This window comes from Lactuca virosa, chromosome 4 (assembly GCF_052849685.1).
Source record: "Lactuca virosa cultivar CGN04683 chromosome 4, Lactuca_virosa_CGN04683_v6, whole genome shotgun sequence".
Lineage (NCBI taxonomy): Eukaryota > Viridiplantae > Streptophyta > Magnoliopsida > Asterales > Asteraceae > Lactuca > Lactuca virosa.
Genome location: NC_136429.1, coordinates 123,421,721 through 123,449,484, shown reverse-complemented (window position 1 = coordinate 123,449,484; position 27,764 = coordinate 123,421,721). Strand labels below are relative to the sequence as shown.

Genomic DNA, 27,764 nt, shown 5'->3' with positions numbered 1-27,764 from the left:
TAAGAGGTATGAGAAGAGCATGCTTAAAGTATGAGAATAACAGAGAGAGTATAAGATAAGATAAGAGTGAGGGACAAGAAAAGAGATGCATAAATAAGAGTATGCGAGAGATAAAGAAAGAGAAGATAGAGTAAGTGTAGAATATGAGATGAGCTTGAGAAGAGGCTAAGAGAGAGCACGAGATGAGGAGAAAATATATAGAAGAAGATTAGAAGACAGAGTATGAGATAGATGATATGAGAAGGCATAAGATAAGAGTAGAAGACTGTATATAGAAAGAATAGCAGTGCATGCTATGAAAAGATAAGAGAGTAAAACAGAATATGAGAAAGAAGGGAAATGAAAGATATATTAGTTAAAGATAGAAAGATTAGAAGATGAGTAGATTAACATGAAAATAGATGAATATAACTCACCAGACATGTGGTCTGATGTAGTAGATGTTTTTCATGTTTTGCAGGTTTAGGTGTTAGCGTTGTACGAGAGGAAGTAGGTGCATAAGGACTTAGATTATGAATAGTTTTATTCTTTTTATTTCTCCTTGTTGCTTTAATTTATTTGTATTTATGTTTTATTGTAAACCCAAATATTGCTTGAAATGTAAACTATTTTGAGTTAATAGAATTATGCATTTTAGTAGATAACTCTGATAATTCCCTAGATATATGTGTATAAAAGTTCAGGACGTTACAACCATACTGTACTATGTGTTTCCCCAAAGTTATATGTCATATTTGAGTGTATCCTTTATAATTTTCATGCATTAGAGCAACATTTGACGTATATCTAGTTATAACACTGCGTCCATTTAGAAGTCTACAAACACCTCATGTCAAAAGACAAAAAGATTTAGAAAAAGTTTGTATTCAAGATTTTCTCAACGAAATAGGTCCACAAAGTGTAACCTTGAAGTGAGTCAAATCCAGTATTCACCAAAAATGAATACACGTGAATGTGACACCTCCACTAAGATATATCTAACTCATGAATGTCACTAGTCTTTTTCATTAGTGGTGCTTCATAACCGCTCGTGCATCTTTATCCATCGGGTACAATATCTAAACTTCCTCACTATTATCATTAAATGAATTTTTGTTGGGAATTTACGGATTACAAGATTTGTGATGATCATCTTTAAATTCAGGTAACCACCAGAGACTTCAATGACCTCAACAGAGTAAGTAGTATTACTAACAACATCGACAATAATTTCCTTGGTCTTCGAAAGAATTCAAACTTGCTTGCTATATAAATATTCTCCAATATCATCATCCATGTAAACAATGGTTCCAATTTCTTATAAATCTTTTTAAAAGAGTTCTTGGTCCAAGCCTTTAACAATAGATTCAATATCAACCCAAATCAATCATTCACTAACTATAAAATTGTGTCTTTAAGTTTTCACTTCCAAATCCCATCATGCTTAAGAAACTTAGCACGTGCATGTGCATTTGGAAATTTAAACATGATCCAAAGGCCATCTGGATATTTAAGCTCCAAATCTAGAAACCCTTCTTCTGTACACAAGGAAGAAAGATTTGTGATTGTAGGGAATTCCTTCACGTTCCCAAACAAAACCCAAGAGTAATATGTCTGATCCACTATGTAATTTCCATCTTCAAGTCTAATTACAAAATCATTGAATTTCCAAAAACTTTTTAACCAATGCCATTTATCATTGTTCCCCTAGACAACGTTTGCATATGATCCCAAGTTATTGTTATGATTACCCCCACATTACTAGTAACAATATTTTTCTTCTACATAACATGACGATTAACACCCATCACTCTAATAAAATCTCTCCATGGTTGCAAATAACATGAAATGGTCAAATCATAAAGACTAAATGTTAGATATAAGAGTTTGGATATTAACTACACAAACAAACCAAACACAACAAAAACTCTTGCCTATTTTGGGTTTCTTCCATGCAATAAAAACGTCAATAATGTTGCCAAACTTTGCACATGCATCCTACAACTCCGATATTCCCAAAGATGGTGGAAAATTTGTGATATAGATCATTTCAAAAACCATACTAGTATCCTTGGTATAAAAGATTAAGAGTCGGTGAAATCAAACATGGACTTTGATCTACCTTCTGCTAATATAATACCCTTGTTTAGTTAATTAATTATGCACTGGTTTACCTCCCGGTAGTCGTATCAGTGCGCGCGCGCACACACACACAAAGAGAGAGAGATTTCACCCCTAGATTGTTGAGAGAGAGAGATTTCACCCCTAGATTTTTTAGAGAGAGAGAGATATTTCACCCCTAGAATCTAGATTGTTTAAGTTAGTTTTATTATTATTATTATTATTATTAAATAAGAAAACTTAAAACGTTGTTCCCGTTGTTCCCATTTGTTTACAACTTAACGTGAACCAATGAAATGAAAACATTTAACATGGACGTTCTTTTATTTTAATATAATAAAATTCTAAATAACATCGAAGTCGTATATAATAATATAATAATAATTAATAAATATAGTGTAGCGTTTATCTTCGGTTACGTGTTTGCACATATATATATATATATACAATACAATTTTGATAATATATTTTAGTACATTGTAATTACTTTTTTATATTTGATTCCAATTGACTATTTGCATTAAATAATGATTTTAGTGATGTAATTAGGGGTGATTTAAGTGCACCTGTATCGAATGGGGTGGTACACCTGGTACTAAAGAATATTGAATCATATCACGTTATCTATCATTATTACTTCTTTATTTTTTAAGGCCAAAAATGTAACCGCGAACTAGACCGGGTGAATAATATACATATATGGGAGTTGGGACCGGTTCAGGATCGGAGCCGGTTAGTTCGGTTCTAGGACTAAAGAATATCGAATCATATCACATTATTTATCATTATGTGTTCATTTTACTCGAGTTTTTGGCATTAGTTTCCAAAAATGGTCCCAAGCAAAGGAATTATTGGCATTGGTTTCCAGGCAGAAAAAACAATAACCATTCAAATATACACGGTAGCAATTTAAAATCAATAAAAAACGATACCTATTCAAATGTACATACTAGTAATTCAAATCCATTAAAAAGCAATAAGTCGCCCTAGGTGTAAAAAATTAAGTGCTAGTCGTTTTTTTATGGATTTTAAACGCTATTTTGACTATTTTGTTGTAATTGGTTTTTGTTAGCAATTTGCTAATTTTTTATTTATAATCATTCAGCTGTTTAAAAAAAAACATTCGAAAATGCCCATAAATGAAAAATAATGTAAACACATTAACCATCAATTATAATTATAATTATTTTTTTAAATATTTATCACCTCTTTATCTCTATACATAAAACAAAAAACAAAACAAAAAAGTTAATATTAACATATAGTACTATATGACAAATAAAACAAGATATTAATATTTTATTGTAAGATATATGTAGAATTTAAATTTGTTTCTCTAAAAGAGTTATTATAAAGAGAGACGATACTTCAAAATGTATAATCATTTATAAAACCGTGTCATATCAATATATACTAACATTTATTACCTTTGACAATGTGTTTGTCCTTTAATTAGCATCAATACCATCTACAATTGGCTTTCTCGACTTTCTAGCAAACCAAATCCTCAACCATATAACTTGACAAGTTTGTTCTTTATTGTTATAGTTTACGATCATCCGTGCTAAACGTGGACTCGGATGTCATGATAGAAAATTGTATTGCCAAAATATCTATATAACATACAAAGTTAATCAAAATAATAATGTAAAGTTGTTGGATTGACAAGGTGTTAAGGAAAATGAAAGCGGACATGATATGTATTTAGGAGACCGAGTAGTTGGGGTCAATAGCAAATAATGTAATTGGTACAAGTTGTAGTGTTTATGAGGAAAAAATGAAGTGGGTGTCTTGTACTTCTTATTTGTAGGTTCTCGGACTTAATATGTTTTTATTACGTTTTATTTATGTTTATGCCTTATTGTTCACTTTGAATTACTCTCTCGTTGTTTTTCCTCATTTACATGTTCTCAATTTTAACATATCGTTTGTCATATATGTAACACAATCTCTCCACCCCATATAGAGGCATACCTATCAATATCTATCTCCACTTTTAATGTAATTTCTATAGGGGATATATACAGTAAAATCACAATATTTTCATCGATTTGAGAAAAAAAATCCTAAACTAATTTTTTTGACACTAAAGTCTTAATTATCGGCATTTATTGACACGATTGCCCTTTTTTCCGGTAACTCATTTAATAGCCGGTAATCGAACTGATGTGGCTACTAACGTTTACCTGGAGGGTGACTCGACACGAGGACATCATTAAATAAAGAAGGGTTAATCAATAAGGAAAACCCCTCTTTCTACTGCGACGATTCTAGGGTTTTTACTATGAGGGAGATACGAGTTCGAGTATGAGGGAGATATGAATTGGAGCCTTGAAGATGGAAGGAGTGTTGGACTTTGACACAATCGACGTGGAACTAGATGAAGACCTTCTAAAGAAACAGAGTAGGAGATGTACATATGAGTTCTTGAACTCACTGTGTCTTGACGATGAAGATGAAGACTTACATAATACCTGTACTCGAGAATATTGAAGATGATGAAGCACCTGTAGAAGAAGAACCTTTGGATGAGGAATAGGAGGAGGAAGAAAATGTGGATGAAGCTATGGATGAAGGGACATATGATAGTGAAGTCGAGTTTAAATATTGCACCCATGATCCAAACATGAAATAGAATAGAATGAAAACTCAAGAGGGAGAAAGGTATGAATCTCCACAGCAACTTAAACTCTGTTTAACAAATCATGCCATATCTAAAGGTTATCAGATTAGGTTTAATAAATGTGATAGTGTTTGACTACATTGTATGTGTGCTAGTGATCATGAGAAATTCAGTTGTCCTTATTATGTTGAAGCCTCTTGGATGAGCACTGAAAAGTCATTCCAAATAAAGAAAATGTACCCATATCATACATGTGTCAAGAATTTTAACAATGGAAAACTTATGGGACCAACATTGTTAGCTAGACAATTCCTTAAAGAATTGATTAGGATGCCTAATATGAAAGCTAAGGAAATCAAAGAAAATGTTAAACACAAATTTCACACTAAGATTTCATGGGTAAGGAGTTATAAGGCTAGATATAGGGAAATGTCCATGATTAAGGGAAATTTTGGTGATCACTATGCAAGGGTGTGAGATTATGGTAGTGAATTGCTAAGATCCAATCCAGACAACACCATTAAAATTTATGTTGAAGACAACAATGATGGTACAACTAATTTCAAGAGGATGTACATATGTTTCAAGTCAATCAAAGAAGGGTAGAAGTTGGGTTATAGAAGGGTGGTAGGGCTTGATGGATCTTTTCTGAAAGGGCAGTGTAAGGGCAATTATTAACTGTCATAGGTAGCAACACCAACAATCAAGTTTATCCCATAGCTTGGGTTGTGGTTGACATTGAGAATAAGTATAATTGGAAGTGGTTCCTTCAGTTGTTAGAGGCTGACCTTGGAATATGCAGGAAGGGGCATGTATGTAATTTCAGACTAACATAAGGGTCTACGTGAGGCAAAAAATGAGGTGTTACCATATATTGAGCATAGACAGTATGCAAGGCATATCTATGCCAACTTCAGGAAAGTATACAGTGTAATTGAGTTCAGGAACATGTTTTGGAAGGCTGCCAAATCAAGTGTAAAGGGGGGATTTCAAGAAGAAGCCACTGCTCGCCATGCTTGAAGAGATAAGGCTCTATATGATGGACATGTTTTACAACCCGAGGGAGCTTGTTGAAAAATGGGAAGGTGATGTGTGTCAATCTGCAATTAAAAAAATGGAGAAATTTAGCGAAGAGTTGAAGTAAGTTCTCCTTGTTTTGTATACTTTTATGCTAAGTTACTAATAACTTTTATGCTAACTTACTAATAACTTTTATTTGCAGGTTTTGGAGGGTTCACCCTAGTGGGAAAAATGAATTTGAAGTTAGAAATGGCTTTGAATCATATAGAGTCAACATAAAGAAAATGGTTTGTGCATGTAGAATTTGGGACATATCAGGGATACCATGTGTCCATGCCCAAGGATCCATCATGTTAACTCACTAGGATCCAAAGACATTTATCAGCAGGTGGCTTGGTAAAGAAAATGTACATTTCAAATTATAGTTCTAACATTTATGTCAATGGAAACAATTTATGGGAAGAAGCTCCTTATATTAAGCCTTTACCCCCTTAGAGAGGAGGATCCAGGCAGGCCTACTATGAAAAGGAAAAGGAATGACTCAAAGAGGGATGACAAGTTCTCCTAAGTGTCCTAAGGGCAGAACTATCCAATGTCAAAACGGTCAACAAAAGGGACACAATAATAAAAGCTACAAAAATCCAAATGTTGAACCAGATCCTAAGCCCAAGAAGAAAATGGGCAGACCAACATTGGACCCTAGTCTAACCTAAGGGACAATACATGGCAGATGGGGTAAGAAGGGGAAATAGAGGATGTGGTAGGGTACCCAGAGGTGGTGGAGGGGTACCCAGAGGTGGGGGTAGCTTCCATAGCTGGTTTGAAAGAGGTGAAACCTAAAATACAATACCACCCCAATAAGGGGTTAATGAAGGAGATGAATATGATGAGATGGTGTATGTAGATGTGGTGAGTGATGGAGATGGACTGGATATGGCAAATATGGACTATATTATTTAGAATATTGCACAGTTAAGGAACTCATCTTACATTGATTTTAGACATTATGGGATGCCTTGGAATCACAAAAGCTCAAATAGAAGAGTTTGGATATGTGATAAGGTTTCATTTAGTGTTTATGTATAAAATTTAGTGTTTTTTACTAATTTATTATTTTTGTTTTAGGCTGCCACTGTTGAAGGTGAAACAGTTCAAGGGAATGTAGAAGAAGGTGGAGTTGAACATGGACATGGATATGGAATGAAAGGAGATGAAGCTGAAGATGTCCAAGGGAATGAAGAAGAAAGTGGATTGAAAGGAGATAGACAAGGAGATGGAGTGGAAGGAGGTGGAGATGAATATGGAGAAAGGTATGAAGAAGAAGGCGGAGAAAAGGAGAAGGAGATAGAGATGAGAATGAAGAAGAAAGTGGAGAAGAAGGAGAAGGAGATTGAGAGGGACAAGGTAATGAATAAGAAAATGGAGAAGAAGAAGATGGATAAGGGGATGAAGACGGAAAAGGAGATGGAGTGGAAGGAGTTGAAGCTAAAGATGTTCAAGGAAATGAAGAAGGTGGAGAAGGAGTTGAAGTTGTTCCAGTGAATGATCTAGTATAGTAAGGGCATTTTGGGAATAATATGCAACAAAGGACAAGGAGACCCTCAGAGAGGATCATTCTTCAGAAGCTGAAGAAGAAGGTGGTTGACCGTCTTGGTATAGGAATGTCTCAAGATAAGGAATTTACTTTAGATTAGGGATAGGGTATAGCAATTTGGTACATATCATCTTTTGGTTAATATTATATAAACATTGTTGCATATCATCTTTTGGTTCATATTTTATAAAAAGTGGTACATATCCACATATATTGGTTCATATTTTGTAAACATTTATTGGTAACTAAGCAATGATCAGAATTGGTCAATGTCATATTTTAGTTTAAATTTGGCTGTGCAGGTCAGCATGGGTCAATTGCAGTTTTATTGTTCATATTTGGTTCTAGAAGGTTATACTTTGATTTCATCCTAATTCATTACAACATAGTTAAAATGGTGATTACATTGCAAAAGAATCAACATCATCATATATAGTAACTACATTACCTTTACATCAACTTAAAATACAAACAAAAAAATAAACTTAAAAAAATCCACATCATGGACCACCCTGGAACAACACCACCTCCTGCACCTTGCACTGCAACAACACCATATGCACCTTACACTTGAGTCAGAACAACTTCTACTACTGCTTCTTCCATTTGTTCTACAACTTCTCCATTCCACCCATTGTGCAATTGTAAGAGCAATTCCTTCTACCACTGATTAGGGAGTGCATGATCCACCCAATCAAAGAATTTGCAATCCTTACTCGAATCCTGGATAATCCAGGATTGAAGAAAGAAAAAAAAAACTAAAAGATGAAGAATTTCGACATCTAACAACTAACCCTATAATTTAGGCATCCAATGAATCTTCTTCCAGGATTTCCTGTCTTCCATGAAGTCCACCTTCCAACGGGGTCACCACAGTCGTCATGTGTCCTTTGAGGGTGATTGAACCTTCTCACAACACTGCTTCCAACAGATGAAGAATACGATATTCTCGTCTTTTCCTTTGTAAAATACGGGACTAGGGTTCATGGAGGATTGAAGGTCCGATGCTTAAGTAAGGTCGAAAACTCCACATAAGCCTCTTATTTAATAAATCAGTGGTCAACGTAAGCTTTTGGTGCCATATCACCAAGTAAACCGGCTGTATCAGCAAAAAAGGGCAAACGTGTCAATAAATGTCGATAATTAAGACTTTGACAAAATTACATAAATGGTCCTTGTGGTTGACACACTTGACCAACTTTGGTCCTTATGACAAAATTTGTGCCTAGATGGTCCCTATGGTTTCAAAATCTTGCAAAAACAGTCCTTTTGGCTAACGGTGTTAACTTTTTCAATTAAGTCCCTTGTGAAATGACCCATTTTCCCTTCATGCCATAAGGACCATTTATGTAATTTGTTCCCGCCATAGGGACCATTTATGTAACTTTGTTTATTATTTTTTTATTTAATTTATTTATATTTCTATGATTTAGAATTTTTTTGACGTTTTGTTCGAATATATTTTTGATGTTTTTTTTTCTTAATTTTTTCGCTTGCATTTTTTGATATTTTGTTCGAATAAATTCTTTTAATTTTTTTTTTGACGTTTTATTCGAATACATTTATTAACATTTCTTTTGACTTTTTTCTTGAATAATTTCTTCTATTTTTTGGACGTTTTGTTCAAATATATTTTTTAATGATTTTTTTACATTTTGTTTGTTCATATTTGTTAAAGATTTCATGATCACTATAGTCATAATTCGTAACTTAAGTCACTTACAATCATATTTTTTTTTTATTTTTTTGTTCTTTTAATATATATAAGGTTATATAATTATTATTTTTTTTAATTCAAATATATAACTATATAACACATAAGGTTGTATAATTATTATTTTTGTACAGCTTTTTATAAATATTTTTTTTAAATATATAAAAAAACTTTGTTAAATGTGAACATGATTAATATAGATAGGCTAATCGAAACATATAGACTAATAAAAAATGTCTAAAAGAATTAAATAACTCGAAAATACTAAAGTTAAGTCCAATATGAAATGACATGGATGCTCTCGTCAAGACTACGAGACAGTTTTAGGTTAGCCTATGTGTACCTAATTTATATTAATCATATTCACGTTTAACAAATTTTTTTACATTTTTTTATTAAAAATGTTTATAAAAAGCTTTACAAAAATAATAATTATACAACCTTATATGTGTTATATAGTTATATATTTGAATTATAAAATAATACTTATAAAACATTATCTATATTAAAAGAAGACAAAACTGCAAATTTAGTCATTGTGGTTTGCAAAAAACTTTGGATAGGGTCCAAAAAGTTTTCGACTTGCATGGAAGATCCAAAATCAAGGTTTTTCTGTGTTTTTAGTCCAAAAAAACTTGAAATGACGGTTATACCCTTTTACTTTCTTTTTTTTTTAATTTTTTAAATACTATTTTAATTTAGGATTTATGATTATAGTGAGCATGAAATCTTTAATAAATACAAACAAAAAAAATGTAGAAAAAAACATTAAAAAATATATTCGAAAAAAAGTCAAAAAAAAAAATTAAAAGAAATTATTCAAACAAAAGGTCAAAAGAAATATTAATAAATGTATTCGAAAAAAAATATCAAAAACTTAGAAAAAAATTATACGAACAAAATATCAAAAAATGTAAGAGAAAAAATATAAGAAAAAAACATTAAATAATATATTCGATCAAAACGTCAAAAAAAAAATCTAAATCATAGTAATATAAATAAATTAAATAAAAAATAATAAATAATAGATGAGGTTACATAAATGGTCCATGTGGCTGGAACAAAGTACATAAATGGTCCTTATGGTAGGAAGAGCAAATGCGTCCTTTCACAAGGGATTTAACTGAAAAAGTTAACACCGTTAGTCAAAAAGACTGTCTTTGCAAGATTTTAAAACCACAGGGACCATCCATGCACAAAATTTGTCATAAGGACCAGAGTTGGTCAATTATGTCAACCACAAGGACCATTTATGTAATTTTGTCTAAGACTTTAGCGTAAAAAAAATTAGTTTAAGACTTTCGTATCAAATCGATAAAAAATATTGAGACTTTACTATATATATCCTTTTTCATAGTCTAAATTAATATAGAAAAATATCGTTTTTTTGGAACAATATAATTTTATTAAAATAAACTAGCAAAGAGCTAATAAAAAATTACATAGAAATAGTATAAAGCAATGTTGTCAATATAAGAGTTATATATAGTTGTTTTCCGTAAGATCGTTGACCGTAAGATCCTACCAAAATCATTTTAAAATATAAAAATACATTTTCATCTATTAGTTAACCATTCGGTTAACGATAAATAGTTTAAAATATAAAAGATACATATTCATCGATTAGAATCCGATTTTTATTACCTATCTTTAGATATCTTTTGTTTTTATAATTATAGTTAAAACTATATCATTGAAAAATAAACAGTTCAAAAGAGGTATTCCACGTTGTTAGTTGAATAAAAAATATTAGATTTAAAAAAAATAATAATAACGTTCCTAGGATCCTATCACGATTTTACCGAAAAAGATCCAAATAAGATTGAGATCGATTTGTATAGATGAACATGATCATAATTTTAACAACCACATTTCCATGCTAATCCACCCTCTTCGTATTACATTTAGACCATAGTTTTTATAACATTTGTAATTTGTTCGATGTTGTTCTTTTGCTGGAAACATAACCAAAGGATACAAATCCAATCTCGTTTGTTGTTACTCAAATTCAAATCACTTTAAAAAATCGAAATCAAGAACTCTTTATTATTTTCACTCAAATTAATTCACAAGTTTACAAGTTAATAAGTAAAACTTTCACACATTCTCAAGCGTTGCAAGACTTGATTGCATCGGAGCAATAAACACCCACCAATAATCCCACCACAAGCACCAAAATCAAAATCACGACATTCTTCGATGGTTTCATCTTCATCACAAAACCCAAATCACTCACCTTCTTCTCTGAGGCATTTTCACAAACACCTTTCGGTTCCTTCAACTCTACGTTCTTCTCAGAATCTTTTTCCGCGTTCTGACCAACACCATTTCTGTCATTTGACTCTGTCGTTGAAGTGGGTTTGGTATCGTGTTCAACTCGGGCTCTTTTCTGATGCTTTTTTGTTTCGTCAATTGGTTTTTCTGGTTTTGGAGCACGAGCTTCGATGGGGGGTTTTCCTTCTTCTTCCGCCATTGGGGCGACGGATTTTGGCTGCTTAACAAATAATATGCTGCCTTCAAATTTCGCACTTATTTTGCTGATAACACATTGTTCTGAAACAAGAAATTCTTTCCGGAATCGAATCCATGTGTTATCATGGAGTTTACGTTCACCGCTGATGATCAACGTCTTTGATCTTAATTGAACCCTCAGTTGTTCCTTTGTGAAACCTGTCGAGTTGTACTTATTTTTCTCTTTTCCACGCGAAATAGTAAACATACATCTTTACTTGTTTTAAGAATTTTGAACAAAATTAATCTAAAATGATTACATTATTTTCAAGTGATAATCAACATGTAAATGATCAATCTTTTAGCCATTTCTGATTTGGATGATATATAATATTAGGGGTGTTCGCGGTACGGTTTGGTGCGGTTTAGAGTCAAAACCGCAAACCGCACCGCATATACGGTTTGTATTTTTTCGAAACCGCAAACCGCACCGCAAATGTGCTAAACCGCATTCAACGGTGCGGTTTGGTGCAAACGGTTTGTGCGGTTTAAATGCGGTTTATTAGTTGTTTCACTAACTCTACATCGACTTAAATCATAATAACGATTAACGTATAAGGTAATTACATATTTATTCTTTTTCTATAGTAATTCATAAGAATTTTTAATTCTTAAGGAAAATGCATTCATGACATGGAGCTTTACAGTGAGGTTACCATGACCTATGATCAAATGAGATGAATATTAAAGTGAAGTTACAATGGCCTATAATCAAATGAGATAAATATGTTATTTCTTATTCGTAACTTCATGTAACTAAACTAATGATATGGATGAAATTCAAAATATTTACGAATGAAATAAAATTCATAAAACACATAAATATCTAAATTGTATTTCTATTACATTTTAATTACATAATGAAACGTAGAATTTATGGTTATACAAATTTTATCAATCTTTGTGTAAAAGTAATCAAAATAATTAGTTTAAAACTATAATATTAATATGCGGTGCGGTGCGGTTTACACCGCAAATTTATAACTAATAACCGCGAACCGCACCGCATAGTGCGGTTTAGAATAAACATGAACCACAAACCGCACCACGAAATGTCTAAACCGCATTATGCAGTGCGGTTTGGTGCGGTTTATGCGGTTTTTTGCACACCCCTATATAATATGTATTCTAAATCTGTTTACACATTAAATCCGAATTGTTTATTTTTGTTGTTTTTTCAACTAAACGAGAGTATTTACTCATTGTTATCTTTATCTACATTGTTTTCGCTATGATTCTTTAATTTTTTTGTTAGATTTTATTTTCAGGCTTATTCTTAAAATTTCAAAATATATATGTCTGAAACCCAAAACCCAAAAGATGCATTTTCTATTATAAAAAGTATGTTGGGTATAACATAAAGTATCCGAAACAAGTCTAAAATGGACCTACCAATTTGTGAAATGATGATAAGTTTTGCAATTAGGTTATTTGGTTATAAAAATATCAACTCGTATTGATGGTTATGTTTATGATCATCTCATATTTAAATAACCAATTTAAAGATACAATTTTAATTTCAATATTGGTAACAAACACTAAAATGCTATGCAATGAATGCTAATTCTAATTGTTTTCGTCCTCATGAGTCTTTGGAGTTCCAAAACCCATGAATATTAATAGATCTATAGACCTAAATTCGATTTATTATAAAAGAGAATACCCATAATATATGAAAAGATAAAGAAATTATCATACAATTGAATAACAAAGTTTTTAAGAATGAAAAATATAAGAAGGAAAAAGCACGAACCGGGGAGATAAACTAGAAGAGTGTCGCAATCGTCCTCATTTACCCACTCGATTGAGGGTTCCAATTGTTGATATACATGGGTTGGTGTAGTTCTTCCTTTTGAGTCCATATTCGGTTATGTTTATGTTTTAACTGTAGATAATGGTTGAATTGTAAAAGAAAATCCAAAAACATGTTGAATAAATATGCAAACATTTGGTTGCATTTTGAGGTTTGCATGTTACCAAAACCTGTGAAGTTTTCTTTGAACTCAGATATACCTTTGCTAGAACAGTTTCCTTTCATTATCCAAACCTTTTCTTTTGGATTTCTAGGGATCCAAAGATGTCTTTTGCTACTTTTTTCTTAATATATTAAATTTTATGTCTAATTGTATAGATGCTAAACTGCTTAGTTAAAAGAAGAAGAAAGTATATATAAGAAAGAGTTGGAAAACACATATACATATATTGGATGTTTGATTATTTCTTATTTCTATTAATTAGTTGTCTCTTTTATAAGGATACAACTTTTACAAAAAACCGTAGTATCTATTACATTTTTGTTCTAATATCTCATATCTATCAAATAAAATATTAGAATTTATTTTTTTATTATTTTTTATTTTTAATTTTGGAAACGGTAAAAGAATTTAATGGAAGCATACTCACAATATTTCAAAGAGCACCCTGTGTTCGAGCTCCTTTAAAGAGCAAACTCCACCCCATAGGGATTTCCAGGGAAACATTCTCCACATGTGGCACTGCAAAAAATAATTTAAGAGAATCGAACTTTCAATCTCACGCCCCACATGCCTTAGAAATATTTATGCACTCATCATTATGTTGGACTTCTTCTACAGGTAAAAAATATTGTAATATTATCCCGTGTCAAAATTGGTTTTTAAATATAATTTTTTATATAAGTAACTATCACCAAAGGGCTTCTAGCCCAACGGTATCCGGTGTTGCCCTTCCTCCTTGAGGTTGAGGGTTCAAGTCCCGTCGTGGACATATGTGGATTTAAGGTGTAGTTTAGGAGTAGATTAGATTTGCCGTTTCAAAAAAATAAAAAAAAAAAAAAAATATATATATATATATATATATATATATATATATATATATATATATATATATATATATATATATAAAAGTAACTATCATTAATACTAAATCAATAATTGTTATAAAAGTAATATTCATTATTTTCTCACAGTTCAATCGTTAATTTGTCATTAATCCGTTGCTAATATTAATATACGTAGAAAAAATTATGCCCCTACATGATATGGGTCTATACGGTCACACTACCCGCACATATCTATGGCTGCCCTACTTAGGCAAGCAATAAGCAAAATAGGGGTTATACTTACGAACGATGCAACAGTCACTCAAGAAAAGATTAAGGGCGTGTTCGGAAAAACTAGTTGGTAGCGGGTAGCTTATAGCTTATAGTGTTTTGTTAAACGCTACATGAAGTAACATTTGGATTTGGAGCGTTTTGATTAAACTAAACGCTAGAAGCTTGTAGTGCCAAACATGGCTTTCTGTTTTAAACGGAGCGTTTTGTCAAACGCTAGAAGCTAGAAGCTAGAAGCTCTCAAACGCTCCAAAAAGCTCCGTGTCGAACACGCCCTAAATGGAAAATATTGTAACGTACGCTAACAATCTTTATTATGAAATTTGATTAGACTCATATATTCAACAAAATCAAATACATCTTTTATTATTATTATTATTATTATTATTATTATTATTATTTTATCATATCAACTTTTGGCGTTGGAACACTAAGACTCAGGTATGCTTTAATAATTATGCATGTTAAAATTTAATTTGAACTTTCGGAAATTTCACGTACCCATGGTGCGGTGGTTAGGTAACCAGGACATGGTGAGGCCACGTGGCCATGAAGTGGTAGTCATTTAACTGCCATGACGCGACGCCACATTGGGCTCAAAACCCTAAGTCTCGTATCATGAGCCCTGTTTAAGGAGTGAGAGGGCTAGGGTTTCCCAGCCCCCGGTCTTCATCTTCTCCAGAGAGTCTTTCCCCAAACCTTAGCTTCATACTTGGAACTTTGTGTTCATTTGGTGGTTTTTTTTCACTTAGAAAGGAAGAAGTAGTGCAAACGAGAAGCAAGAGAACCCTAAAGCAAGCATCTCTCAACTCCTAGAGCACCTTCTGGACTTATGTAGGTCTTCAAGCTTACAACCTTATGATTCATTCTTCTTAGATCTACGATTTAAGCTAGTTTTCTCCATGTTGAGAAGTTTAGAGAGAAAGGTTGTAATAAAGTTTGCAACGTTATGACTCTCTGATGTCCCAATGGTATCATATGTTTCAAATCTTGACTCATCTCATCATTTAATGCAATCCAAGGGGTTTCGACCCTATTTTCACCATTTTAACCTAGTTTGGTAAAGGACATGCAGTGGACATGCATGTCCATAAATATGATTTTTATGGGTCATTAGGGTGCCATGAAGCGTTTTGGAAAGTATTAGGAACAAACTTAACAGATTAAGTGCTTAATGAAGAAATGGAGTTGGCAGATGAACCGCACAGCGATCAAGGGCTGACCACGATGTGGTGGTCAAGTGTGTAACGTCTGTTTCTTCAGGGCTTGGCCACAACCCAGTCAAGGTTTGGCAAGGCACGGTGGACCATTGACTATTGACTTTTTGACGAGTTGAATTCTGGTAAAATGTTAGTGAAGTGTAGTTCAGACCACTGGGTAAGGGAAAAATCATCTTTTGCCCCCAGTAAAGGATTATGAAGAGAAAGACTCGTTTAGATAGGAAAATTAAGTAGTATACCTTAATTGCTAAATAAGTGTCAACTATTATGTAGTGGTTCGAGGCAATATCAGGTCCACCTAGCTCGTTGTGTGGATTAGCTTATCAGCCACTTCAAGTGAGTTCCCATGAACTTCTTTATTATATGGGTTTTGTGATTATTTTATGTACGACCACGAACAACCTCTTCGAGGAAAGTGTGGTCGGGAGGATCAGGCAACTAGAGAATAGTCTCTAGGAGGAAAGTTCTAGTTCTACCACTGAGGGAAGTTTTATCGGATGATCTGTGTTCTAGAGAATAGCCTCTCGGAGTGAAGTACCTGAACCAAAAAATGTAAACCGTAAGCATGAAGCTTAGTGAGGTCCCTCATCATACCACATACCATACAATTAACATACTGTCAGGCATATCGGGGTGCCCGACCTACCCCTGTCAGGCATATATGGGTGCCCGACCTACCCTGCTGAGCATACCGGGATGCTCAACCTACCCCTCTCAGACATACCGTGGTGTCCGACCTACCCCTGTCAGGCATATCTGGGTGCCCGACCTACCCTCCAGTTTATCTCAACCGGTTTCGGGGACTATTTTACCCCTACCACTACCACATAACAACATAACATAAACATACTGTCAGGAATACCGGGGTGCCCGACCTACCCCTTTGGTCTTTTCAACCGAATACGGGGACTATTCCCCCTACTACCACTATCACATAACATCATACCATACTAGCACATAAAACATAACAGATAGTGGCATACCAAACAATTATCACAAAGACAATTATCTAACAAGCAACTCCTACTAGTGGACCGGCATTGTGGCCTTAGACCCACTTCTACTGGAAGGTAACTCACCTCGCACTGCTGAAGTCCCGCAGACAAAACTCTAGCTGCTGGATGACAGATTCCAGAACTGTCAATCATCAAAATAACACCCAATCAATAATTTGGTTCCAACATATATCCATAAGTCCATGTTTGGGGTAAAAGACTACTTTACCCCTAATTAGCTTTATTTAAGCCCAAGGCCCAATCCAAAGGCCCAAAAGTCAAACTATGAACCAAAGCCCAACATATGACCCAATTTTCCAAATTGGGCCCAAACCTTTACATGGTCTTACCCTAAGGCCCAACCATTTATTCTAGTCTAACATTTGTATTCCAATGGTCCAACATCTCATAATCCTCATGGCCCAGTTATGGCCCATCTATGGCCCAAATTTCCAAATTGGGCCTAAACCCCTTACATGGGCTTTACCTTAAAGCCCATCAAATTATTCTAGTCCATATGCTTGTTCTGGGATGGCCCATCGATAGCCCAATTACCAAAGCCCAATAGAAGGCCCAACTTAAGGCCCAAGCAAGATTAGGGTTTTCACATAAAATGACGGTTAGGGTTAAGTGTTCCTACTTAACCCATTAAGGACTTAATCCATTAAGTCCACCACTCCACTAGTCCAAACATACAATGTAATCGGGATTGAGTCATAACTTCACTCCAATGGTCCAAAACGCAGGTCCCGATAATTCCAAACTAACATATTCACAATTAGGGTTTTCTAAACCCTAATTAGGGCTTCTAACCCAATTACGCGCCAACAAAGTTCCAAATTAGGTTTTTAGATTAATTAGGGTTTCATTAGGTTAATTAGGGTTCCATTAGGCCGGACACCACCCATTGCCACTTCGGGCGATGGTGGTCGGCGGCGGCTCACGGTGGTGGTGATTATGATGTTAGGCCAAAATGCATCAAAATATCCCGAATAACAGTCCAATTCACACCCAAGCGCACACAGCCACCCAAGGTGGTGGAAAAATGGCGGCATGAGGTGGCAGCCACCACCTCACGGTGGTGGTGACGGGTTTTTTTTTTCTTTAGTTCCTCCGGCAAAAATCGTCCATACAACATTTCCCATAAAAAACGCACACCCACACACCAATATATACCCTCAGCCACCCACACACGATGGTCAAAGGTGGCAAAAAAACAACAATGGCGGCAGCCACCATGGTTGGCTGCCATGGTGGCTCTCTTCAACTTTCGGCCAGCCAAAAAAACGCACACACAATCACGATTGCAACAGCGATTCACACACACACACACACGTGAAGCACGAGCACCCACCACGCCATACTTCGTTTTTGGAGGAGGAGAATGACGACGAAGGGGCGACGAACAGAGCTGTGGAACGTGCAACGGCAGCAGCGGCAGCGACATCGCCAACAGGCGACGTTCAGCGATGGCGACGAAACCCACGGTGTTCACGACGGCGCGACGGACGCCTCGGAGGAAGGAAAAATGCAACATCAGCCTCGGTACCGGCCTTCAGGCGCGTTATCGGAGTCGCAAGGAGTTGCCGATGGTTCACTATGGTTTCACGAAGGCGGCGGATGTATGGGAGGGATAAGGGTGGCAGCGCCGGAGGTGGTTGATGAGAGAGTGGCGGCTGCACTAGAACTAGGTTTAGGGTTTAGATGAAGGAGGTAATGTGATATACCCGTGTCTAGAGGGTGGAGGGGAACGGGTTTAACTCCCGTATCCAGCTCCCCAAACTTTATATAAAAACTGACATTTCTGGTCCCTCCCTTTCTCAATGTTTTCAATCTAAGGCTACAATTTACAAAGCAGCCCCCAGCATCCAAGGTTCATAACAATTCAAGTCCTAGAAGTTACCATATAGCCCCTCCATGACAAATTCTTTTCAACTTAGGTACATAATTTACCCTTTTAGCCCCATCCATCCAAAATCCTTTCATATTAAGTCCAAATGATACCAAACACCCCCTGTCTTCTAGAAATCTTTCAAAATAAATCTCGAATTTACACTTTAACCCCCGAATACTCCAAATTATAACATTTGGCTCCCGAAAATCAACACCCCACTAAATATTATGGATTTTTAGGGCTACTGTTCATTCATCAATTTTATCTATTCATATATTTAATAAACGGGGTGTTACATTATATTTGATGTGATATTGCATATGATCTATATAATAAGTAAGTGTTGTGATCACTCACTAAACTTAGGCTTACAGTTGCTACTTTATGTCTTTAGTTGTAGCCCTTCAGGTTTGAAGGACAAGGATCTGTCGTCATTTGGGGGTCTAGACGTTCATTAGGGACATGACATTTATTTTATGTTTACCTTTTGTTGACTTTGTTTTCAAAACAAGTATTAGCTTCTATTTTTTGATGATGACTTTTGATACATTTAATTTTATGGTGTTATGGATGAAACCCCTTTTTTATTATCCTTACTTTGATTTTATTAAAAAAAATATAAGCTTGATTTTAAGATGTTACAAGTTGGTATCAATGAAATGGTTTGAGAGAATTAAAAATAATTCCTAGTATGTTTAGACTCAAATTACTGCGGATTTTCAAAAAAAAAACTTGTTTTTGAAAGTAAAGTTAAGTAAAAGGGACCAGTTTTGAAATTATAAGTGAAAGGAAATGTCATATGCCTCAAGGAAGAGAATGCAGATCGTCCAATCATCCAAGCTCCATGATTAGTCAGTATTTTCAGTGATATATATATATATATATATATATATATATATATATATATATATATATATATATATATATATATATATATATATATATATAGGTAGGTAGTTTAAATTAAGAACGTTTAAAAAGTTGAAAATGCGAGAAGAAATCTCAACTATTTAATTATTTAGATATAACGCTAATAGCAATATTCCATTTTTGTATATTTTGAAACTAAAAGGACCATATTATTAACTTTGTAATTGACATTAGGATAGTAAAGGATAGTAAGGTAATTTTATAGTCAACTCTTTTTTTTAGAAAAAGCAAATATATCATTAATAAAAGAGGGGCACACTCATAGCAAGAAAGCTATAATGAGGCCATATACAGAACAAGAAAAAAAAATCAGATACACAGGAAAGAAGAAAACACTATAGATGGTGAGCAAAAGGTAATACACTCCATTCAACCCAGTTTCCACAACTTGTGCCACCTCTATGTTTACAACAAGTGTACGAGAGCGAGATTATGTTATCCGTAATTTTTGTAGGATTCACATCAATACATTTAAATATATGATCGTTCTCGACTATCCAGACATTCCAAACGAGACAATAAAACACCATTACCAGGATCTTTTTTTTCTGGAACAATACCCCCAAGTAGCAACAAAGTCTAAGAATTCTCTAACATTTGAGATTCATTTTTCATTAATCCCAGACCATTTAAATATCTAGTGCTGCACCACTCTAGAATAATCACAAGTGATGAGCAGATGGTCAATTGATTCAATTTCTTTATCACACAAGGAACATATGGAACTGAAGGTGTTAATTCCCTTTATTGCCAAGTTTTAAGCCACCAGAATTCTTCCCAATGTCGCCCTCTATTTGAGACATCTCAGCTTTAGAGGAGTTATCTTTGACCATGAAATCGGCATACCGTTGTATGGAATCAATTTAGACTCCAATAGTCTCCTCATTTTGTTGACAGTATACTCTCCACTGGGATTGGGAATGAATATGTACCAGAATTTGTATTTTTGTTTAATGTTTAGATTGTCGATATCCATGTAAAGCTGCAAAAGATCATTTAACTCGACAGGACCAGCTGGCTCGAATCTGCACATACATGAGAAGCCATTGCTAGAGATTATATCCCCCAATAAACATTTTTTGACCATTTCAAGTGAATATAGATGAGGGTATTTGAGATGAAATAGAATGTTACTACACTAAGAGTCCTTCCAGAAAAGAATATTGGCGAACGAACCTAGGGAAAGGGCAAAAATGTCCATACAGTCAATGTGGAGCACTTTTATAGACTTGACTACTTTTGAGATATGGCACCATACACTTTATGATGATTTCATCGCAATGTAAGATGGCGGTTTATTGTGTAAATTGTGAATATTCACAAGGGAATCTCTCAAGGCGCTTCCTTTATCGTTTATAAGTCTCCACCACCATTTAATTAAAAGAACCGTGTTTTGAGCAAATAATGAGCCGATACCTAACCCCCCATAAGATTTTGGTGCAATAAATTTTAACCATTCGACCCAATGTATTTTCTGTTTTAGATCACCACCCCCCATAAAAATCTTCATCTGATTTTTATTGATATGGTTGATAATGCCCTGATGAACTATAAAGAAAGACATGTAGTACATAGGGAGGCTGTCAAGAACATATTTAATGAGGGTGAGACGACTCCTAAATAAAAACGAAATGGCCTTCCAGCTTGATAATTTGGAGGAAAGTTTATTCAGAATTGGCTTCTAATTTTTCTTCAGTCCCATATTGGCACCTACAGGGACCCCAAGATAAGTGAATGGAAATTCCTCATGCAGACAACTAAGAACTTGATCAGTGTTAGATAAGGTTTCCTTTGATACTCCTACACTAAACAAACATGATTTAAAGAAATTAACTTTTAGCCCAGAGGAAATGTGGAAGCATTTTAGGATATGAGACAAATTTTTTATGCTATCACAATCCCATTCCCCTACAAATATCACATCATCAACATAAAAAATGTGTGAAACTAAAGGACAATCTCTAGGCAGTTTGACCCTATGAAAAAGGGATTTTTCACAGGCACTCCTAATAGCGATATTAAGTCCTTCCATGGCTAAGATAAAGAGAAATGGTGATAGTGGATCGCCTTGTCGAACCCCTCTGGTTATTGAAAATTCTTCAGTTGGTGCAGCATTAACCAAGACAAATGCTTTTGTCGAGGATAGACAACATGATATCCAATTCCTCCATTTGTAGCCAAAATTCATTTGTTCCATCACGGAATCCAAGTATCCCCAATTAATATAGTCGAAAGCCTTTTCGAAATCAACCTTCAATAGGAACATCTTTCTCTGGCAACTGAGCTTGAAAGTGAGCAACAACCTCCTTCTGCAGGAGCTCCCTGATCCTGTCATCTAACGCAGCTGACGATATCAGATAATACACATATCATTACATGGAAGCCAACTCCCAACAAAGCCCTAGGGGGTTGTGACTTCCCTATTACGCGTACGGGTCCTGTGATTTCAATAGTACGGGCCCATACTACCTTCCACACCCACCCGTATTCGTCTCAGAGGATCATCACAAAACCCTAACAATACACACTAACATAATCATACACTCAATCCCCACTCCCTAGAGGAAAGGCTAAACATATCGAAATTGGCCAACTGACCCCACACAACTCATCCATGGAACTTCCACCAACCCTGCAACAGTCGTGTATGCTAGCCATACATAACACTGGACCCTATAGAGAGTCGAATATCTAATCCTACCCTAAGCCCTTCATCAAACAAGAACAGGAAATAAGGCCAAAACAAACATTCTCAGGCTATAGAATCTTAGTTATGCATAACCATGATGCATACATTAAGCAACTACAGTAATGATGTCGATTCCATTGAAGAAGAACCCTAGGCTATCATGCATTATATAATCAGGCAATTCTATCATGCAAAATCCTGAAGATCCCTAGCCTACCACTAGCATGTTGTTCTAACATATCACAATATCAATAACAGTGTGGTATTTTGGGGTCTACTTACTGGCTCCGACTGATCGTACACATCGCATCCTACTTGATTATTTTGAAAACCATTTTAAAAATCGTTTTTAAAATCTTTTTCCTTAGCTTGAGACTGGATTCACACGAGTGTTCCTCCAATTCACTCAAACCAAGGCTCTGATACCAACTTGTAACATCCATAAAATTCATGAAAAATTTAAACTTTTAAAACAACCCATAAATCATCATTCTTTGCAAAATAGTTTTGAAAACATGTTTATTATCAGAGTTTTCCCAAAATCATAAGACAAAACACGAGGAGGTGCACGATCAAGCATTCGCCTTACCGCGATCCTCTGAGGTACCTGAAACATAATCCAAAACTGTAAGCCTAAAGGTTAGTGAGTTCCCCCAAAATACCAACATACAACAAATAACACATAAACAATAACAACATGCAATGGGTACACAACTAACATACTGGATTACCCCTGAGCCCATAGCATAAGTCTGGCTTGCCCTTGGCCCACAGCTTATGTCTGGCTTGCTCCCCGAACAGATCAGTCCTCAGACTGAATACCACTAAGCCCTCGGCCCACAACTTATGTCTGGCTTGCTCCCCGACCAGATCAGTCCTCGGACTGAATACCACTAAGCCCTCAGTATGAGTCTGGCATGCCCTTCTCGGCCCCCAGCTTGTATCTGGAATGCTCATGAGCCCTCAGTATGCGTCTGGCATGCCCTCCCCGACTCTCAGCTCATATCTGGATTGCTCCATGGTTTGTTGGCTACCGCACGGAGCAGTACAACCTCATCCCAACCCACACGGTATGTCGACATATAACAAATATTAACATACACAGATAATCATACGGTATCATACGTAGTCCTACAGATCTACTAGACTAGCATATCAAAACTTGCATGCATATATTTTCCATACTCAACATATTAACGAATATTAGGTTATCAAACCAATGGGCCGAACTTGGTGCCTTTAACCCATAAGTACAGTGAGGAAAACTCACCTCACAAACTAGACATAACTGATGAGGCCCGATTCTGAATCTCAACTCTATACACAATACATACATCCACCAAGTGATCAATTCCATCAAAATCCCAAAATACCAAAAATGCCATCAAAGTCAAACTTGGTCAAACATGGTCAAACTTGGTTAAACATGTTCAAACTCAAAGTCAACTGGTCAAACCTACTAAACCAACTTAGTCAACCTAGCCGAGTCGACTCAGCCGAGCCAACTCAACAATGGCTGACTCGTGCGAGTATGCGGGGCGTAACCCAAAGGTATGCTAAGCGTACACGAAACCTCGTATTGACCAGCTTACGGGGAGCTGACCGACTATGTGGGCCGTACTCCCATCTACACGGGGCGTAACCTTACAAACCTCAAATCCTCATTAAGTGGTTAATGGCTTAAGCACTTAAGCCTATACTTCAGATCTACGGTCCAAATGCACCCTAGAGTCATAAAGTATCCAACTTTATTACTTTTGACGTCCATAAAGTCCTTAACATAAGGTATTAATCCATTAATACCTTCTATAAGATGCATGCGACAATTCTAGCCATTGGGACCTCATTTTTATGGCTTAGGACCCTTCCTAGGGTCTGGAAGGACATCTCAAAATGACAATAACCAAACATGCATAGAATGGGACCTTTGGGGACAAGAAAAGCAACATAAAACTCCCAAAAATGGGATATAACAACCAAGACATCAAGGTATAGACTTTATACCTTCTTGAGCTTCACAAAAAGGCAAAGATTCCAGATCTACAAGCTTGCTTCCACTTCAAGGATTCTTGATGCAACTTCTCCTTCCTTTAACACACCAAAAACACACTCTTGGGCTCAAAACACACTCTAAGGGGCTAGGTTTTTGCAAAAACGTCTCAAAGGATTTGGAGGCTGGAAAGATGGAGAGAAATGAGCCATACAGATGCTTAAATACCCCTCAAACCCTAAAATCTAGGGTTTTCTTCTGACATGAGTACGCCCAACGTACATAAGTGTACGCCCAGCGTACCCTCATGTACGCTTAGCGTACTCCTCCTGCCCATAATTACAATATTGCCAGTAGGGCTTCAAGACACCTTCTCTTGGACTTAGGGACCAAAATGCCATAAAATAAAAATTATAGGGATGAATTTAGAAGTACCTGAACATCGGGGTGTTAGAAAAAAAATTCTTATATTCATTTAAAAAAAAACTAATTCCTTATTATTAGCTAACTACAATTATTATAGCTACATTTTAGAAAATTATGATTTAATATTCATTTATTAACAATTAATTGAAATACAAATTTACTAATTTACCCTTATAAAATGATTGGTCTAAAATCGTTGTCGCATTCTCAACCTTTTTCTATTCTTGATATATATATATATATATATATATATATATATATATATGGAAATGTGTGTCAAATATCATAACTAATTGGTATAACTTTATAAATAATAGTAAAAATCCTTTTTGAGTTGCCCACAAGAGTAAAAATAGCTAGAAATGGTTTTAGGAGATTAACAAAATTGTTTATTAATATATTACATGCTAATAAATTAATTTGAAACTAGTTGAAATTAATTACAAATAACTTAGATTAATTTAGGATTAATTGGAATTAATCTAAAGGTTTAACGACTGACTGTTAATTGTTCATTAGTTGAATAATGGGAACATTCTAGAAACCCTAAGTGGTAGATGGTTTTTGGAGGTAGCATGGAGGCTTCCTGAATCAATCCAAGTAAACAGATAAGGAAATGATTTTAATTTGGAGTAAATCTTAATATTTAATTGATTCAAGTTAGAGATATCCTCTTACCACCACAACAATATAAAGGGGCCTTGGGGTACTCATATTTTCGTCTAAATCTACCTCCAGGAAGGCTGCAAAAATCTGATCCGAACGTTTCTCATATCTCTATCCTTTAGTTTCTAGGGTTCTTGACTCTTTGGTGTGAACCATTAAAGGTACTCTACTTTGGGTACTAGTCTTTCCAAGCAGCAACAAAGAGATCAATCTAAAAAGTGAGAAATCGATTTTTTCAGAGGTTAGTGTTTCAACCCTTTCTCTTTTAGTTTGCTAGGTTAGTTTTAAAATTATGTTACTATAATAGTAATACTTAGATCCTAGGGTGCATGTACACTTAGGATGATTTTTAAATGCTTCCATTGTCTTAATCTAGTGTATAGTTGCACAGATAACCCAACACTGGTATCAGAGCCTTAAGTTTTTATTATATGCACAATATTTAAAGCTGGCATTTTTCGCAAAAAGAAACTTGTTGTCGTAGGCCGTGGCGCGCCCTGTTGATTTTTTGTGGTTTCAAATTTTAAGCAATAATTTCAAATTTAGGATTAATCCTTAGTTTTAAATTAATGTTTTAAAATGTTTAAAACTGATTAATTAAAATAGGAAGATAAATGTGCCTAATTGATTTGGATTATTGATAATGATTTAAAAATTAATTAATTTAAAGTTAATTAAAGGTAATAAGATTAAATCATATAATTTTAAAATGTTTAAACTCACCCCTTATATAATTATAAAAGTTTATAAATGAATATGAAATTTAAATATATGTAATACCTTACTATGATGCATATAGTTTGAGTGAGTCAGGAGACACATAGAGTTTCCAATCCCACAATGGTTTAATGATAATAAATCATATGTATTAACCCTACAAAACCAACTGTTATTAAACAAATATGACTTAGATATCTGTGAGACATTTTGCCCTTAGTTACCCATCTTGTCGATCCTCACATACTAGTCCTATAACGATAATCTTATGAGATCTATCATAATGGATCACTATAAGCAACAAGTTAACTATACTGCTTCGGGGGTTCTTTGGTAGCATGTGTAAGTAAATAAAGGCAACCATGGGGGGATAGAGTACTTAAATGAAAATACAACCATTTTCCCTAGACCAGTATAATTCATTAACACTTACAGAATATAAGTCTGCTAGCTTTTCCATAAGACAATTTTGTCTGGGGTTGTCATCTTACTCCGACAGATAGCCATACTAACCCTTAACTAGTCTCATACAAGCACACCATTTCTGGTTGTCTAAAAAGAGGAAGAATACTAGTACAGTACTTCGGTATGTAACCCATACCCTGACATGTACGTGTCATAGAACAGAGCTTACTCTGTTGGATTAAAGTGTCTAAGCTCATAACTAAATTGATATATTCTTGTAATGAGAAGCAAAGTCCTTTTTGGGTTGCCCTCATAACTAGAACTTGATTAGAATGACATTTGTAGAGAGAGGATAAATTTATTAGTTTTTTATATGATTAATAAATTGTAATAAATAATTTGTCAATATATTATATGATTAATATATTAATTGGAAATAGAACGTTGATTTGTTAATTTATTATGTGATTAATAAATTCATATGAGATCAAATGTTAAATAATTGATTTGTTAATTTACATAATTAATAAATTAATGTGAAACTAATTAGAATTGACTAATTATTAATCAGAATTAATCTGGAATTAATTCGGGATTAACTAGAATTAATTAGATGTCCAAGGGTCGAACTGTAATTGTTCATAACCGAGCAAGGAAGAAAAATTCTAGAACTTATATAGGGTGGACGGTTTTCACAAGGATTGTAGGGGTTCTGTAAGCATCTTGATTGCATATAACGAAAAGATTTGAATAAGGATTAAATCTATTATTTAATCAATTCAAATTTGATTTTATCTGCAAGTTATCCACACTATAAATAGGACACCAAGACATGGAATTTTCGTGCATGCACTTTCCATAAGGATTAGGAATGAAATTTCCTTCTCCTCCTCTCTCCTCAATCTAGGGTTTAGGTGTGAGCCATTAGATGAATCATCCTAATGGTGCTAGCTCCCCAAGCTCTTCAAAGAAAGGATTGAAATGATTTATTTATTACAACAAGTCAAAGGTATGTAACCTTAATTCTTGTATTGTAATTGGATTATATTAGGGTTCATCTACATTTTGTTTTTCATAGTATGTTACAATCATAGTGTATGACATAGATCCTTTAGGTTGCGTGTGCCCATAAGTGTTAAGTGAAATTCCGCAAGCACATAGTTTTGTAACCTATAAAAG

General features: G+C 34.7%; 1 protein-coding gene and 1 long non-coding RNA gene across 7 annotated transcripts; both read right to left on the bottom strand.

Moving 5' to 3' along the window:
- Nucleotides 1-848: 848 nt before the first annotated feature.
- Nucleotides 849-2,278, bottom strand: LOC145168455 (uncharacterized). Its single transcript, XR_013741886.1, has 2 exons — nucleotides 2,154-2,278; nucleotides 849-1,517 (listed from the first exon to the last, which is right to left on the bottom strand). It is a non-coding gene; the product is annotated as an uncharacterized LOC145168455 (long non-coding RNA).
- Nucleotides 2,279-11,068: 8,790 nt separating this feature from the next.
- On the bottom strand, nucleotides 11,069-18,602 carry LOC145107306 (uncharacterized). 6 transcript variants are annotated; one of them, XR_013707813.1, is made up of 7 exons: nucleotides 18,223-18,602; nucleotides 16,953-17,010; nucleotides 16,113-16,411; nucleotides 15,155-15,992; nucleotides 13,966-14,057; nucleotides 13,316-13,447; nucleotides 11,069-11,721 (listed from the first exon to the last, which is right to left on the bottom strand). XR_013707813.1 is itself a non-coding variant. In XM_079044164.1 (5 exons), exons 1-4 carry the CDS (start codon nucleotides 18,403-18,405, stop codon nucleotides 13,444-13,446), a joined length of 327 nt encoding a protein of 108 aa, XP_078900290.1. In that variant the 5' UTR covers nucleotides 18,406-18,602; the 3' UTR covers nucleotides 11,069-11,721; nucleotides 13,316-13,443. The 6 variants fall into 6 exon arrangements, 1 of the variants encoding a protein (XP_078900290.1); XR_013707812.1 differs by having other exon boundaries at nucleotides 15,155-16,411; XR_013707814.1 differs by lacking the exon at nucleotides 15,155-15,992.
- Nucleotides 18,603-27,764: the final 9,162 nt, after the last annotated feature.